This window comes from Stegastes partitus, unplaced genomic scaffold, assembly GCF_000690725.1.
Source record: "Stegastes partitus isolate 25-593 unplaced genomic scaffold, Stegastes_partitus-1.0.2 Scaffold465, whole genome shotgun sequence".
In the NCBI taxonomy this organism is placed as follows: domain Eukaryota; kingdom Metazoa; phylum Chordata; class Actinopteri; family Pomacentridae; genus Stegastes; species Stegastes partitus.
This window is the reverse complement of record NW_007578196.1, coordinates 332,095-349,857: the sequence shown is the minus strand read 5'-3', so window position 1 is coordinate 349,857 and position 17,763 is coordinate 332,095. Positions and strand designations below refer to the sequence as shown.

General features: G+C 40.1%; 1 protein-coding gene across 1 annotated transcript in view; it reads right to left on the bottom strand.

The window, feature by feature from the left end:
* Positions 1–484: 484 nt before the first annotated feature.
* Positions 485–17,763, bottom strand: part of cwf19l2 (CWF19 like cell cycle control factor 2) — a 27,216-nt gene continuing 9,937 nt past the window's right edge. The window contains exons 10-19 of the mRNA XM_008286709.1: positions 15,559–15,679; positions 14,070–14,171; positions 10,772–10,900; positions 9,988–10,125; positions 3,662–3,874; positions 1,959–2,075; positions 1,652–1,807; positions 1,423–1,503; positions 1,171–1,272; positions 485–838 (exon numbers count right to left, since the gene is read on the bottom strand). Coding sequence (XP_008284931.1) covers positions 698–838; positions 1,171–1,272; positions 1,423–1,503; positions 1,652–1,807; positions 1,959–2,075; positions 3,662–3,874; positions 9,988–10,125; positions 10,772–10,900; positions 14,070–14,171; positions 15,559–15,679 — 1,300 coding nt within the window. The 3' untranslated portion in view covers positions 485–697. The remainder of the gene's footprint in view (positions 839–1,170; positions 1,273–1,422; positions 1,504–1,651; positions 1,808–1,958; positions 2,076–3,661; positions 3,875–9,987; positions 10,126–10,771; positions 10,901–14,069; positions 14,172–15,558; positions 15,680–17,763) is intronic.

Genomic DNA, 17,763 nt, shown 5'->3' with positions numbered 1-17,763 from the left:
CGGGCAGCGAGGTGAGTCTCTGAAGTGGTGAGCTTAATCAAAGAGCCAATAGCCGAGTTGGAAAAAAAAAAATGATGAGGTCGCAAGCCGGGGCAGCGTTGTCGATTGCTCATGAGAGGGGTGTATGTGCGTCAGACAAGGTGTGAGGGTTGCGATGCTGTGACATGTGTGCATGTATACACACTTGCCTGTGCCACTGCGATGACACTGAAACCTCTCAGAATTAAGTGACAGCTGCAAAGGATCATGAGGCCACCAAGTAAGAAATTAAATCCCAGGGCTGGAGAGCAGGGAAGGGCAGTATTGGAAAAGGAGGCTTGAAAGATAGGGGGTATGACATACAGACAAGAGCTCCACCTCATATCTCCTCTCCGCTATCCACCACTGAACTGTGTACGTGGTTTAAAGCGAGAAAATATCAGTTAAGTCAGAATATGTTTGTCTGAAATGCAATACTGCATTAAAAAGAAAAAACACAAACATCTCTTGCACCTACTAAAAGTCATTTTATTCATTTTTCTTTAAGTAAAAATGCTCTCATTTCTAACTACTAATAGGAATTTTAAATCAAATTGCAAATTTGTAGGTGAAACGGTGTCTACACCTTTTTCACAGAATGTTTTTTCTGCACTCGGAACCAAGTTTGTGTATTTACTCTTCACGGTTCAGCAAAGCCTTTCTCTGAGTGTGTCTTCAGCTAACCCTCGGTCTTTGTACAGTCGTATGGTTTCCACCACTGTGCAAACTGCAGGACTTTTTTCCTCTGATCGTCAAAATTTTCTCTAATCAACTTTCTCCAGCGCCGAGGCTCCAAGTCCATCATGCCTCCTACCACTTCCTGCGAAGAAAAGAGGGATTGATCACATCAACATGCTGTAAAAAAAAAAAAAAATACATAGAATGCTGGTTTGGTGGTTGAAAAACACGACTCTTAAATGTGAAGCAACACTGGCATAACAAAGAACAGCTACTGCAGGTTAGTGAAATCAGAACTGAATTGGTCACATGAGCCATTAATACATTTTTCAATCCAGCGGTACTTACTAAATTGTGATTAGGTTGTTGTAGAACAACTGCTTTATCAATGCAGAACTACATTTTTATTACATTGTTGGAGGAAAAAAAAGCATAAAGATGCATGTTTTATAATAGCCTCATACACCTGCTGACCTTGCCGAAGTAATGGGGGAACTTCTGTTCATTTTCAATGACATGAGCAAACCCTCCCTGGAGTCCAAAGTCTACGGCAAAATACGGCAGACCTCGAGGAACCTAGGAGGGCAATAAAATTAAAATGAGAAATGAACAACAATTAACAAAAATGAGCAATTACAAGAGCGGAAAGGAGCAAGAGGGGAGAGATGAAAGAATGGATGATATAAGACAAGACAGAGAACGGAAAATAAAGAGAAAAAGACATACAGCTTGGCGGACGTCTTTCGAGGAAAGGTCGACGACCTTTTTGTTCATGGCCCATTCCTCATCACACTCCATAATAGCTTTCTGGGGACACACAAACACAGCTGCATTACTACACTTGAGGGGCTATTTAACTGATTTTATGCATTAAACCTTAACCTATCGTGAAATACTCATTCCCAGGACAAGGCTTAACAGAATGAACCTAACAACGATGATGAGAGACACACACCTTAAAGTATATGGGTGCCATGTCGCCCAGTTCTCTGGGTAGAGGGATACACTCGAGGACCATGTGTTGTCTCCTACGTGGGTTCATGTGCGTTTCCATGAACACACAATCCAGATCCTGGGACTCAAACATTCGCACTAAAGTACGCCGGAACAGCTGAGGACAGAAAAGCAGCACAGAAGCGAGTTCAATTATGATTTAAAGTAGCATTTGGTTGTGATTATATCTACCGCTGCTGTAAAACAACAGTCACAGAGGCCGTCACTTTGAACTGGGCTGATGGGGTTTGGGACACTGATTGGCTGACCTGCATTTCTGACCAGACGTCCTCATCCAATCCAGTGGCAGAGCAGTGGTGCTGGAGAGGACAGATGAGACAGTGGCCTTCTGCCATGGACACTCCTGCAGGCAGGCTCAAGTAAGCCTAGACACAAGATCCCAGCAACATTTAGAAATACACTGATTAATGTATACATTTTTATATATCTTGCATTGCTAACATTGCAAAACCTAAGTAAAATTTATGGTACAATAATTACTTATCATATGTGGATGGACATACTGAAAATTACATCTAATTATCAAGTGACCCTCTGAATCCCAAGCAGTTTCTGGCCATTCTTTTGCTTCCGTCACATTTTTCCTCACAGTGGGCCCATTTTTCACGGCAATATAAAGTCTTGCACCTCTATGGAAACAGCACAACCATGACTAGAAGTAGAGGTCATAAAATGTGAAAACAAAACTTGAATTTTTTTTAGTTATTTGTTTTACAAGAATAGAAATAACCTAAAATCACATGTACAATGTTTTTTCAAGTGTCCACAGGTGTTACTAATACTGGAAATAAAAGGTGACTCTACATGCTATGAATAATTAACTATTTACGTTTCTTTTTTTTCAATACTCATCTCCTATCTGCTCTGTGTAAACACAGCCTGCAGTTCAGCCCAGTTAAGCCAAAAAGTCTCTGAATTTTTGCGATGTGAGTGTTGGTCACAACTGAGTCACAAATGGTTTCTAAGATAGACCAAGGAGCACAGATTTTTTTGCTTTTTACAGAATTTGTTTTTTTATTATTATTTTTTAAATGCGGTGTCTAGAATAAAATGACTGATAAAATCCTCACGATTTTAAGGTTAGATTTGAGTCATTTTTCCAACTGAACTAAACGTCACACATGATTCATTCACTGTCAGACAGTTGAAAATCAATTTACTCTTTTTGTTTTTCCAGTTTCTGGCTCTGATAAATGGTGTAATTTTGTCTTCTTTTTTTTAAGACAGCATATCTTTAAAACTTGCAAACTTTTGTAATTCACAGTCAATCATTTTAAATCATCTTCAAAGAAAAAATGTCCAAATACACTGGTTTGAGCTGCAGATATAAATATTCTCTGGTTTATTTTTAAATGTGTGATTGTAAACAAGTGTCCTGGTGGGGGCACCGGGATCTTTCTGCGTGGAGTTTGCATGTTCTCCCCGTGCAGCGTGGGTTCTCTCTAGGTTCTCCGGCTTCCTCCCACACAGTCCAAAAACATGTTGAGGTTAGTTGGTGATTCTAAATTGTCCGTAGGTGTGAATGTGAGTGTGCTTGGTTGTCTGTCTCTAAGTGTGGCCCTGTGATAGACTGGTGACCTGTCCAGGGTGTCCCCTGCCTTCGCCCTGAGTCAGCTGGGATAGACTCCAGCCCCCCCACGACCCTAATGAGGATTAAGCGTGTATAGATAATGGATGGATGGATGGATTGTAAACAAAAACCTTTCGGTGTTGAACTATTGCTCAGACAGAACAAGATAATTAAAAACAACGCTTTTGGGAAAAGACTAGGATTTTTCAACACTGACATTATATAGTCCAAACAATTTACCAGTTCCTAGATAAACTGAAACAAAACACTCAGAAGACCCTCCTTTATGAGAGGACTTGATTGCACACTCCTTAATCAAAATACGTAAGCAATTATTTCCGATTTCTCCAAACAGACTACAGTACATCCACCAGGCCTTACCTTGCTGCCTATTGCCACTATAAGATGCTTCTGTAGATCTGCGCTGCTGAAACAGTGCTGGCATTTATCCATGGAGGCAGCCAGCCTCCTACTCTCCCCAATGGCTCTGTTCCTCATCCTCTCCTCCTCCCTCCCCTCGCCCTCCCGCTGTGCTGCACTCGACACAAACATGTCATCCAGCGTGTAGTTGTCACCATCCGTTTTGCCCATCATCTGGAGAGTAGAGTGGAGTGGTGGTGATGGAGACAACAGGGACAAAAGAGGGGAGTAGAAGTTGGAGAAAAGAGGCAGACATACAAGGAAAAAGAGAGAAAATGACAGAAACCATGAGCAATGTTACTGGAGTGTGATCATTCGTGTCCAGATTTCATGTATTTCTCTCTATTTAAAAAAAAAAAAAAGAGAGAGAAGAAGGAAGATTCTAAAGTATAAATAATGACATTCTGCACTCAAGTAAATTCATTTTGTGGTGTATTTAAGCAAATGATTGGTGTGTTTTAGACGAAACGGAGTTTCTGCTTTTTGTTTTGGACAAAAAAAAAAAAAAAAATTACAAGTGAACTTGAAACAAAAACATGGAAACTACTTCACAGATACAGACCGTCCAGACTAACTGGCTGATAGTTTAATTAAATGATGCATGGAGGTGCTGACGCAACATTACCATCTGCAACACTGCCGTACCATATTGTGTGTTGGTGTGTGTGTGCCTGAACTGCCCTGTATGTAAGATAGCCCCTGTGTGTGTTACCACTAAGAGGCAGGACACCAAATATCGACTCTGGCGTTTCTACGTCTGAGTCTTGTCACCATGGCGACCCAGCAACAGGTTGGAATCTGTGTGTATGTGAGAGAGCGAGAGGCAAGCATGGCTGAAGTGTGTGTCCATGACTCGCTGTGTAGGAGTGAGTGTGTGAGTGAGAGTGAAAATTGGATTAGTTTAGTGACAGTGTGGGAGGGAATGTGTGTGCGTGTGTGTGTGTGTGTGTGTGTGTGTGTGTGTGTGTGTGTGTGTGTGTAGGAGTGAGTGTGTGCAAAGGACTGCATATAAGTGTGCAGCCGCACATACTGCATTTGGCCAACGGAGCGTTTTATTTTCTCACACACACCATCACATGTACTCTCACATGCTAGTAGGCTAGTTTGGTATTACATGGTGCGATAAATCAACCATGCAGTCTGCCTCCACTTTTCATTAGCTGATGATACATGGACGCATTCTTTAAGCAATTTAAATCACATACTGTGAATTCCACTGAGTTCTACAATAGACATACACAACAATAGATCTCTAGTCTGCTAACTTAACTGAATCAGTGTATGGCTTGTGTGCTCCTTAAAAATATAGTGAAAGCAGAAAATCTAATTAAACCGAAACATCTCAAGCTTTTTTCTCCATTCACTCCATAGGAAAACATTAAGGGAGACTTTCATCTCCTCAGTGAGAGACCTTTAGAGACACACCAAGCTGCATTTTTCTATTTTTTAGATACACATTCATTGTTGGTTGTTTGGCCACCAGAGTAACTTCTGAGGGGGGGAAAAAAAAAAAAAAAAGCTGACAAATGTACACAAACTTGTAAAATTTGTGATATGCTCTAATCTAAGATCAAACAACTCAGTCATTTGTTGTTTTTTTTTTTTTTTTCTCCAATATCTGCTTCGTTTGGACCTATAATGTCAAATTCTAAATGCAGCCTTCCACCACAGTGTCACTGGAGAAACATGATTACAACCAATCGGGCTGCAGCTGCAACGAGAGACGTACACGTACACAAGGACAGTAATGAAGAGACGATTGTTGCTTGTCAAAGAAAATGACACAACAATGAAACAAAAAGGTCAGATGAGTAGAGAAGTAAATATGAAGAATACAACACTTGATAAACTGAGAAACAGAAGATGGGAGCACAGTCAGACAGCTATGAATCTTAATGCAATGTCAAAAAGAAATGTGGAAGAATGGATACAGTTGGTGATGTTGAGGTGGTTAGTAAACAGGAGTGAGCTTAGGTGCTACACTTGAAGGAGACATTGGAAGAAGTGAAAGCAGGTGAAGGAAAAGATGAACAACACCAAGCACTCGTCTAGTATAGCAACAAAATCCTACAGGAAAACAGTATTACTTTAATATAATCATGCGTTTGTACATTTTTTTTACAAATAACTGATGAAATCAAACAAAATGTCTAAATTAAGATAAACAATGAAAAAAAACACTTAAAGGTTCCACAGCATGAAAATCCATTTTGTGTTGTTAGAAACTTGGAAGTGTAACGTCAATGCTGTTAAATATGATGATGTTCACTTCTGCCATCCCTCAAACCCCCCAAAACTAGATAGCCTCCCAGCTTTACAAGCCTGAAAGAATTTTACTAAATTGTTTTGTTCCAGCTGACTAATCAATAGTCTGGCTCAAACTTTGCATAATCCTGTTCCCTCACAGCTTCCAGGTGAGCCATTCTGAAAGAGCAGCTTCCTTGCTGTCTGCCGAACTTATTTATTTTCTGCTACTGCTAATTCTCAAATGCCTCAGCCATGAGCAAAGCACACCAAATGTTCTGCTGTTGGCTGCAAGAGTGAACACAAGGATCTTAATGCAGTCCCAGATTCTGAGGAAATGAAGAGCCAGTGGGTTAGTTGCATTTTTCATGACAACGACAATTTTATGACAAATGCTGTCTGACAAAGTCAACATAAAGCCTGAAACGATCACTCAGAAAGACAGTTAAAAGCAATAGAAAGCCCTGGTCTCACACGCTCATTGACGTGTGTTTCAGAGGCCATCAATAGATTTTCTCTGTGACGTAAATCACAGACGCAGATAGATTTTCCACCTGAAGTGGGTGTGGACAGCAGCAGATCAACAACAAGAGGTTAGGTCATGTGATACATGGCTCATATATTTATAAATATCATTTATTTTTAAGAAAATAAGTATTTTCTATGTATTTTTTATGTATTAGTTTTTATGCATTATTCTATATTATATTGTTCTATGTATTATTTTCTATGCATTATTTTTTAATGCATTTTTCTAGGTATTTCTATTGTTATCTCGAGTATTCTTGTGTGTTTTTGTTGTTGTTGTTTTTTGTTCTATTTTTACTTCAGACTGTAATGCTTGTTTTTGATATCCAGGAAGGATTCATTTGGATCCTTTTAAATAAACAAATAAACTGTGTTTAAAGCTAAAGATGTTGAAACAGCCTCATGTTTAGAACAGAGTTTACATACTCGTGGTGAAATGAACCATCTTTGCAGTATTTTGAGCAACTGAAAAATTAAAAGACACATTCACGTTGACAATTTGTTGAATAGGGGTGCAATATGGGACCATTAAAAGAGACAAAAATAATGACCTGTATGAATTTGTTCAGTGAGCCATCTGCTCATTAAAATTTTTTTTATCTCGAGTGAAAATTCTGGCTGAATGTTATGGCGCTCTGGTCAGCAGCTGGTCAGTAGTTGTGGAGATAACATGCTCTGGACCAAACAGTTGGTTGAACAGACACATGGACAGATGGAATCGCCTGACATCACCATCTTTCAGCTCTGCCATCTGCATTATAAAAATCCAAATTTACAAATCAAGCACTGAGCTCTTTGTATTTTGGAAGCTTTGACCGACAGATATTTCATATTTTGTAAAATGTAAACCCAATGAATGTCAAAACTCATTACATGACTTACAGTAAAAATAGAGTCGGGGAGGATAAGAGAGGAAGATGGAAGAAGAGTTCGAGAAGGAAGATTAATTTAAAAAAAAAAAAAAAAAAACACGGACAAACAGATAAAAGGATTAGGCAGATAATTATAGAAGGAGCGAAGGAGATAGGGAGGAAGGGGCCAGAGAGGGATGTGTAGTGTGATGTAGAGATAAAATCCAGTTCTCTCACTGCCTAAGATCATCAATCTATAGCTGTGATTAGTAGTGGTATTTATAGAAGCCCTGCCATGGTAACTGTAGATGTATTTTTAGTGTCACTCTTTGTAGGTGCCGAACGTGTGTGTGTGTGTGTATTTTTATACGTAAGCATGTGTAGCGAATATATGAGAGAGAGAGAGAGAGACTGTGCCGAGCGAGGGAAAGTGAACGAGTCAGGGCAGAGAAAGTCAGAGAGAGGAAAAACATGGACGGAGTTTAAGTATGCTTTGTTTTAAATTGCCATGGCAACTCCCTCATCCCTTTGTTAATTAATGCTTCCTTTTTCTATGTCCCACACACATCAATAGGAATTTTCCCTATTATTTGTTGTCACACCTACATAGAGAGAAGAACTAAACAAGTGGAAAAGAAGGAACGAGGAAAATGTGTCTTGGCTCATGGAAAAGTGCTGATAGACTGACAGCGCAACTTGCCAGCACCCATCTGTTGCTGCACGTCTATTTCAAGCACACAGTGGACGAGGAAGAGAGTCGCAGAGAGAGACAACGACATGACAAGTGGTAGGGAAGAGAAATGGATAATAACAAAGAACCAAATACCAGTGTGATGGAACAAATCCTAAATATCTATCCTTGCCCTTGTTCGATGTGAAGCGTGACAGAACTAATGCAGACAACCGTTCACATAAACACTCATCTATATAGCGCCAGAGCAGAATGGTAGCTTTGCTGTGCCACATTTCTATGTCTACCATCCTCCACCTTTGCTCATATCACTGTAGTGGTAATGGATGGATGGATTACTGGCCAGGATGAAAATGATCAACTGTCGTGTCCAACTTCAATTCTGTGTCTTGACCCTCCTTGTCTTCTGGGTCAGGCTATTATCAGTAGAACAGTGGCTGCGGCAGATGGAAGGTCTTCACTTATTCTGCCAAATTCTGTATCAAAAGTTTTTCTTCTACTAAACAAAGTCCAACACCTACTTCCATCTAATGCATTTCCCACTTCATTTAAGTAATACTCATTTGGAAACATATGAATTGACAGTTCATAAAATAATCTTCATTAAAAGACTAAAGACCAACTTTAGACCACTTTGTATTGGAATGAAAATGCTGATGTTCGAATCAATGAGTACTTTGTTACATGAGTACAAGGTACTCATCATTAACAACTATAAACTCTCTTAAACCTCCCATTGAAGTGCACTTGCTGCAAAACATAAAAAAGGGTAAAAATGATGCAAAACAGTCAAAGCATGCTAAATGTCTCATTCAGGGACATGTTGACTAGGGCTGCAGCTATCCATTGTATTAATAATTCAGTATTCTATCGATTATTCTGGCGACTAAATTACTTTAGCCTAATTTAATAGTAATACATTGTTTTCTACATGGGCTGCAAGGTGGCGCAGTTGGTAGCACTGTTGCCTCGCAGCAAGAAGGTTGCCGGTTCGCGTCCCGGTGGGGGCACCGGAATCTTTCTGCGTGGAGTTTGCATGTTCTCCCCGTGCAGCGTGGGTTCTCTCCGGGTTCTCTCCGGGTTCTCCGGCTTCCTCCCACACAGTCCAAAAACATGTTGAGGTTAATTGGTGATTCTAAATTGTCCATAGGTGTGAATGTGAGTGTGCTTGGTTGTCTGTCTCTAAGTGTGGCCCTGTGATAGACTGGTGACCTGTCCAGGGTGTCTCCTGCCTTCGCCCTAAGTCGGCTGCGGCTGGGATAGGCTCCAGCCCCCCCGCGACCCTAATGAGGATTAAGCGGTGTATAGAAAATGGATGGATGTTTTCTACATGGCCTATCTTGTTCTCTCTGCCACTTACCATTTTTGTCTCCGTCTGCATTTTGCATTCTGTTCTTGGCATGCGCGTTACAGCATCAAAAGCGGAGGTGAGCATGCTGTGCAACAGAAATAACCACCCGGGCGAAAATGGGCGGACATCCGCGCTGTATCGTGCTTATTTAGGATAGTAAATAGCGGACTAAACGAAGCCTCGAGGCAGAGAGTTTTGCCTCAAAGCATTTCAGTAATCGTTTCAGCCCTAATGTTGACACTCTGATCTGAACAGTCAGTGGTTATAACTAGATTCTTTTTATTGCTCACACCTATTACTGACCTTGGCTTCATTTTGATCTTTACACACCTGAAAAGTTTCACAACGTACACAGTTGTGATGCTATTGTGTTGCCTGTGTACAGATGTCCAGACAGACAGACATAAAAACACCTGCCAAAGCACTCAAAACCACCTATGTTGTAGTTACGGCTACAGTAGGTGTCTCCAAGACCACAACTTGCCACGATGACACACACACAGACAGACAGAATAACTCACAAGGTAAAGACAATACCAGTTAGGCTTCTACAGATGGTAGTAGTTCCAAAAGTTGTGTCCTTCAAGGTTGATTGCAGGATTGTGGCAAAACGCCTTCTTACCTTGGAAGCCATGCGAGAGTAAAGAGCATTCTGATCCTGTGCAGAGCTCATCTTCTCCCTCCTGACCATCTCCTTCAGACCAACACTGTCGTCATCCTGGAAGTAGCGGACGCGCTCCCCGTCAACATGGGTCTCAATCTGAGACAAGAGGGAAAGAGGAAAGAACGTGAAAAAAGCAATACGGCGAACAGAAAAGTTCACCCGAAATTGGGCGCACTGTGTAGAAAAAACTAAGACACACAATTCTACACTTGAAGGATGAAAAAGTGACAGAAAAAGAACAGTAGAGGGAGAAAACAAAAAAGAAATGAAGCAGGAAAAGCTATTGGCAATCTGGAAAGACGAACTCTTTCTCAACTAAAAGGTACAGGCACAGATGGAGGGAAACAACGGGAGAGACAGACAGTAAAGGAGACTGGGAAACGTTCTAATTTATAACGCTGAAAAAACAAACAAACTGGAAACTTTGTTTACTTTCCACACATTTCAGTTCAGAGGCAGCAGTCCATGCTCTCATTACATACTTTGTGAAATAGAAGAAACAAATATCAGGATACAAACCTCGTATTTCGTTCCCCCTGTTCTCAATACCTCTGTCTAGTAGCAGCAGTGAGCAGGATCCTCTCTGTCTTTGGTCGTAAGTGGTGGCACACTTAGACACTTCCAGATAAATGTGCAGCAGCACAAGTTTAGCAGTTTAACTCCTTGTTTAAAAAACTTTTCACCCTGCTGCCCTGCCATTTGTTTTTCTATTTCTTTTGTACCCATCATACCCCCCCTTTACCGCTTTCTTCTTCCGCCGTCCTCCGTGGGGCTCCTGAGGTCCAGAGGGGCCTTTGACTGGCCAGGCCCGACCTGACTGATCCGTTCTGAACAGCAAGATCTCCTGGTCTTCACTGGAGCGACTTGTGACCTGCAAAACAAAATCACAGCCAGGTTACGTTTTGGTATATTCATTTTTGGATTGCACAAAAGTATATAGGTTTATGTGTTCAAATTGTAGCATTTCTACAGCAACAGAAGAAATTCTAATCCCCCCCCAAAAATCTGTAAATATCTCCCCGCACTCCACTAGTTGTCTAATCTTTGAGTGCACTAAAAAAAAAAAAAAAAAACTCTGTTCTTACACAGCGGGCTCTGCAAATGGGAAGCAGAGTGGTTCAGAATGATTCACATTGAGGAGGAAAGGAGGCAGTGGAAGCGAGAAGGGCCGTAAATCAGGCACATGATAACTACCTAAATACTCCAAAAAGCTAAATATCAACAAACTTCCTTAAGAATTACTTTTAGAGTCAACTTCTGTGAAGAAAAAGGAAGATTAATACCTGAAAAATAACTTTGACAATATAAAACACGACAATAAAATAGTCCATCATTGTTATTTAGTGCCAGAAATGCTACTTTTGCTGATCATGTTCACAACAACATACAACTTCATAAGGATGCACAGATTTTAATACCACCGATTTTGAAGTAAACCTAAGCAGGTTAAAGCTCTGTTATTTGGCCTTTCAGTACTAGTTTCTGTATTTCAAGCTCAAGCCCAAAGAACAAAACATTTGTCACTGTAAAAAATAATTACAACCAGTTGAAAAATCTCATCCATCTCATTTGTATATTTAAGGAAGAAAAAGTCATGTTATGGATCTGTCAGATTCAGCTGATTTGTTAAAATTGTACTCCACTAATAATCAGAAATCCACTTTACATAAACCCCTCACCAACCCTGCCTCTTTCCCATGGAATTAGTTTAGTTTAGTAGTTTTGTCAGGGTCTGATTTAAGCTTTAACAAACTGCGTATTGTTGTTTCGATTCAAACACCTATTACAATTCATCCAAGTGAAAATCACTCACCTATAAAGACAGATATGTTAAAAATAAAAAGAGGAGTGGTGCATTTTTTAAGGTAACCTTTAAGAACATGAAGAAAAAAATACAACACCTCATGTTCAAAAGCATGAATTCTGATAAAAACCTCTCTTTCAGTTCAAATCTACCAGTCCGCACAGGTCCATGCTTTTTCAAAATCTAAAAGTTTGCTTGTTATGAAGAGCTGACGATGATCTATGCTTGATTTTTGCAGAAAATATAAACAAGTCTCAATATTTTATGCAGTGCTCATTTAGACTTTGCTTCACTTTGATGGAAAGTGTCAACTAGATTTATTACATTCAAAAGTAAAAATAGCCTTACGTAACCGCGGTCTGATTACACAGCCTATAAAAGACTTGAAGTTCAACCTGACAAGGAGACAGACAGACTAGAAACAAGAACAAGGCGAGAGTAGCAGAAAGGCTGGGAGACAGTCACATGAAAATGAAACTGGACTGTCAGAAAAAGAAATGATAAAAGAGAATATTTCCTCTGCTCCAGTCAACAGCTAGACCTTTCAAGGCTCCACGCGCAGTGAAAAACACAAAATATGAGCCAGACAGGCAACAAGACTCAAAACGCTGAACGGTGAAGACAAGCCAAAAGTCTTCCGTAACAAGACCAACTGGAAGGATCTCAAATGAGTGCAAATCAACAGCACTCCATCTTCAGAGGGCTGAAGTACCTCTCAGCTGATAAGTGCACTAAAACCTAAGAATTATGACGTTTTCCCTGAAACCTTACTTAAGTATTTCATCCTAGTCTTTTCATTTGGACAAGGAAGCCTTTCTGGGGATAAATCTGGCCTTGCTTGCAAATAATGATTTACAGGTTGCATAAATAATCACAGACTGCTTTCCATGTGTTTATAAAGTTGTCTGCAGTCGGCTCATTTCGGAAATACGCAGCCATTCATCTGGGCGTGTGTGTGTGTGTGTGTGTGTGTGTTTGTGTTTGTGTATGTGTGTGTGAAACCAGAAAAGGCAATAGTAAACCCAGTAAGAGCAGATGAAGCAGGGCTGAGATGTCAGCCGTTCGTCTCTGTGAATTGTCTGCACTGGAGAGCCAGACATGATGGCACACATACTCTCATACCGGTGCTCTCTTATTTCAAACACACACACGTTAACTCGAGGGCACACTCTGCCTGACCCCTGGTAGGAGAGTGTCATCAGCACACTAAAAACACATTTGTTTCTCATTAGGAGACTGCGCAAGCGCCAAACCGGAGTGGTTTCCACACAGACAGCGAGACGCAAGAGCTGAACAGCAAAAGACTTCAAACAAACAAATTCCTTTTAACAGCAGTCAGACGTAACAGCAGAGAGTTTAGTTGCATCTGAAGTCAAGAGTGTGTGTGAGATGGATGCTGCAGTAACCTGCTGTTTGAGGGTGTACGTCTGTGTGTATGACTGTGTGAAATTTAGAAAAGATATCGCCTTGAGTTTTTGGTTTAGCATTTAGACGGTGGGAGAAGAAAAATAAGCAGCCGGAAGATAAATGTGACAAAAGGTAGGTGTGTGTTTGTATGTGTTATGTTTAGGGCTGTGTGCTGGCTTCTGTTAGTATCTATCACTGTGTGTGCATATACAGTAGTTGTATGTAGAAATTCATCGGAATATACATGTGAAAATGTGTGTTTTAGTGGAGTGTGTGTGTACTGAAGATACTTCATGTCATAAATCTGGAGAAGCAGCATTTTGTAGCTATCAGCACAGGGGGAAATAGCTGTCAGGAAACAGGACACATTTTGATAGTATAGAAACAGATAAAAAACAAAAGAGGCAAGAAGGGAAAAAGGGAGAAACAGATGGGAGAAAAATGATTTCCAATGAAAATAAGAAGTCCTCCCTTTTCTTCTGATTTTGTCACCCATCTAATCACTGTTTCCTTTTTTTGTTTTTTTTTTTAAGGGCCAACTGTGGCCTGTCTTTTATTATCCTATTCACTCACATATTACTAACTTGTTAAAACAAATGTAAAAAAATAAAACATAAAATCCCTCCAACAAATGGTATATTTATAGAGGTTATGATTTTTTGTTTTTGTTAATGTTCATGGGAAGAGTTGAAATTCAGGTTCATTTTGGAGACTATATGTTGTGATGCTGTTGAATACTGGGAACTTTGTTATACTGAGAGATGTTATTAGTTCTCTGTCTGCCCTTAAGCACTAGCTAAACAAAGACCTACAAATAGCATCTACAAACCTGGTTTGCTTTAGTCGCTTCTTGTAGCTTCTTTCTGGCAGCGTAGTTCTCCTTGGCTTTATTTGCTGCCTCCAGTTGTGCCTTCAGCTTCTCAACCATGGCCTGAGACACACATGCACAAAAATATAGTTGTGAAACACAGACATGCTTTAGGTTGCACATTTAAATTTATTGATAAAACAGTCAGACAGCACAATCAATCAATGTGGTTGTCCACAGGGTGTTTCAAAAGACAGGTTGTCAAATAAATACTAGAGTAAATCTTGAATGTTGCAGTATATAAATGTGTCATAACTGACTATTTTCTTAGCTCAGCTATCAAATTTTTTTTCTATATTAGCGTCATTTGACACAGAAACATCTCAGTCACAAACGCACTCACTGAACCGCTTCAGCCCCACTGCCTTGACAGATATCGATACCTTTATGTACAGGGCATAAAAGCCAAGTGCATGACCATTAAATGCACTTAAGACACACAGGCGCACTCGAACACGTACACAAAGAGGTTTGGGAATATGTTTTTGATTGTTTTGTCATGTAGGGAGATGCTGAAAGCCAGGTTGCTAACACTTGGCATTATAGCCATGAGGGGGTAAGTGTGTTTGTGCTCAAACAGACAGCTCTGACACTGTATAAAAGATCCCAGTAGCACTCTTCGCATTGACAGATGGAGACGGGCGAGGACGAGGTGAGTGCACGGACCAATGAATGTGATAAATTAATTGATCACTTAATGTGCTGTTAAATATATGCAAAGAAAAGAGTTGAAGTAAACGTGCTGAGGAAAGGCAAAACACCTGCAATTTTGCAATAAAGCTAAAGCTTTGACATATTCTCACCACTGAAAAGAATACAACTATAAATCTCACAACTTTGACTAAAAAACATTTACAGGTAATACTTGTGTATGTATGTATCAGTGAGTAAAAGTCTTTTTAATTCGTTTTTTGTTTTTATATTGAGGAATACTGTTTTATTTATGCACTAGCATCTTTGCAGTAAATGAAATATTAAAATGCTATACAGGCCAAATACAATTTTTTGTTTCTTTTGGCATTTCATGTGTGAATAAAGTGTAGTATATTATATTATATTTAAGTACTCAACAGTACCAGTCCTTCTATTACAACAATGTGGTGCTATGGATGGTTTATAGCCTTAACGTCATTACACCAGCTTGTGATTTTCTATAATCTTTTAAGGAAAGTCAGTCCGAAAAGTACTTATTTAACCTGGAGGAGATTCTGAGGGCTACCATGGCATATTTTATGGTGGAAATTACAGAGTAGTGTGTCCTAGTGAAAAGTTTAAAAAGCAAATCTGAAAAATGAGTCAGAGAAAATCATCATGATCCCTTCCAAGGACAAGGACATGATTTAGTACAAGGTGTTAGAAAAGGGGGAGTCATCCTATAACCAGGATCTTGTTATATTAAATCACAGTACAGCAATTTCTATTGACTAACAGAAATTAATAGCAGTCTTACTGTGTTGCCCATGATCTCTGCCTTGATCAGCTTGGACCCCAGTTTGTTCATCTCTTCTTCTGTGAGCAATGGAACTTCCTCTTCCTCCTCCTCTTCTTCTTCCTCGCTTTCACTCTCAGCCCTGAACAAGCATGAATAGGAGAGTTTGAAGGCCGCACCAAAACCAAAAGGTGGAAAAGAACATTTAAACGCTGGGGGAAAAAAAAGCAGATTTCCATTCAAATTCAAAATTTTCACAAGAAAACTTGTGAAATTAAATGCATTTGTACAGCTTTTTGACAAGCAGAGTCACATAAAAACACCTTGTTCGATGCCCCTCCATCGCTTTTTCACCAGAATTCTCCTATAACGCACCCTCTGAACAACCGGATTCAATTATTCCAGGCTAATAACAGCCCTAAATCCTCTGGGAAACTTATTTGTGAAGTTTTTAATTTAAGCATTTAGTTGTTTGCTTCTGAGCTCCCGCGCCATGTTTATCTGTTATGATTCATTTGAGTCTTTTTGCCCCCCAAGAGATCATTACAGCCTTGCCTGGGAGGATCGGAACTGCAGCTGGGAAGCGTCGTTCTAGGCTATTACGCTTCTTATAGCATCATTTCATTCTGCTGCCACACTGTAGCCTCATTTCATGCTGCAGGGATTCTGGTTGCCGGTTTACCCAAACAACTTAGCCTAATGAGGCAAAGCACAGAACAACTATGAAGGCTTTAGAAAGCAGTGATATTCTGACATCTGGCCTATAACAGAGCAGAACATTGAACTGCCATGAAACTATAAAAACATGTAAAACTGCTAGTGACTTAAAAGAAGCCAAATTATTACAATTTATCTGAAAAAAAATAAGCTTGTGATGCAATTATCTGACTCAGTTTGAAAGCGTCTGTGCTACCAAGTGCTGTTGCAGTGTTCTGTACCGTTGAATAAGTATTAATCTATTGTAGATACGCAACTACATAGGTAAAAATGGACAAAATCAACAAAAATAGACAGCCAAAGAGACAGAAATGCAATTAAACAGCACTCTTACAACGACAATTACTCTTCAGAGGACATGCACAATTTTGGATAAAAGGGAGAAACGGTGTAGACGAAACAAGAGAGGCTAAGTTAGGAGCCATCCATTATCTATACACCACTTAATCCTCACTAGGGTCATGGGGGGGGCTGGTGCCTATCCCAGTCGACTCAGGGCGAAGGCAGGGGACACCCTGGACAGGTCGCCAGTCTATCACAGGGCTACACTTAGAGACAGACAACCAAGCACACTCAAGATGTTTTTGGACTGTGGGAGGAAGCCGGAGAACCCGGAGATAACCCACGCTGCCACAGGGAGAACATGCAAACTCCACGCTGAAAGATCCCGGTGCCCCCACCGGGACGCAAACCGGCGACCTTCTTGCTGCGAGGCAACAGTGCTACCAACTGCGCCACCTTGCAACCCAGGAGTGTATGTGTTTCTGTTAACTAGACATAGTGCTTGAGACAGAAACAGCTCTTAAGATAAAAATAGTGCAGATGAGCCATGAAAATATATGAGTTATGGGCTTAAAGTGCAGGTATCTAGGGAGGGTTTCTGGGATTATCAAGACTAATGTTTCAAAGCAGATAAGGACTCTAAGAGTTGTCAAAGCCAGTAAATATGCAGAGAAACAGCCAAGTTTTATAGCAGGGATTACTGTGAGAACGGCTGGCTAGGTGCTTGTGTGGATAAATTAAGAAGACATAAAACAGATTGATACTTTCTTCCACTGTCTGGTGCTGTGTGTATGGACACAGTCAGAAATCAAACCTGTAACCAAATATCGACACAAGCTGCATCATGCCGAGCAGAAAGTCGGCTCCATGTGAACTCTGTGTGCACACGGATTTCCTTTCAAGGATCCAGATTTTAAATGGACAGTAACTAAATTAAACAAAACTGTAAATGATGCTAATTTTTGACATGACAATGAATCGAGAAACACCCGCCACTGTCTTTGTATCTCTTACTGCCTCTCATTTTAAACATATTAGGTTATGTATAGATACAACTAAGAGTGTGCACTCATCAGTTCACAATTTCTATGTAGTACCAAATCCGAAGATAAATGAAAAAATAAACATTTTTAAGGATGTAAAGAGGAGTAATCACTCATTTTAAAACTTGCTGAAACAAAGTCAAGAAGTTTAAATGATGCTGTGGTGCACAGATTAGAAAGAGCA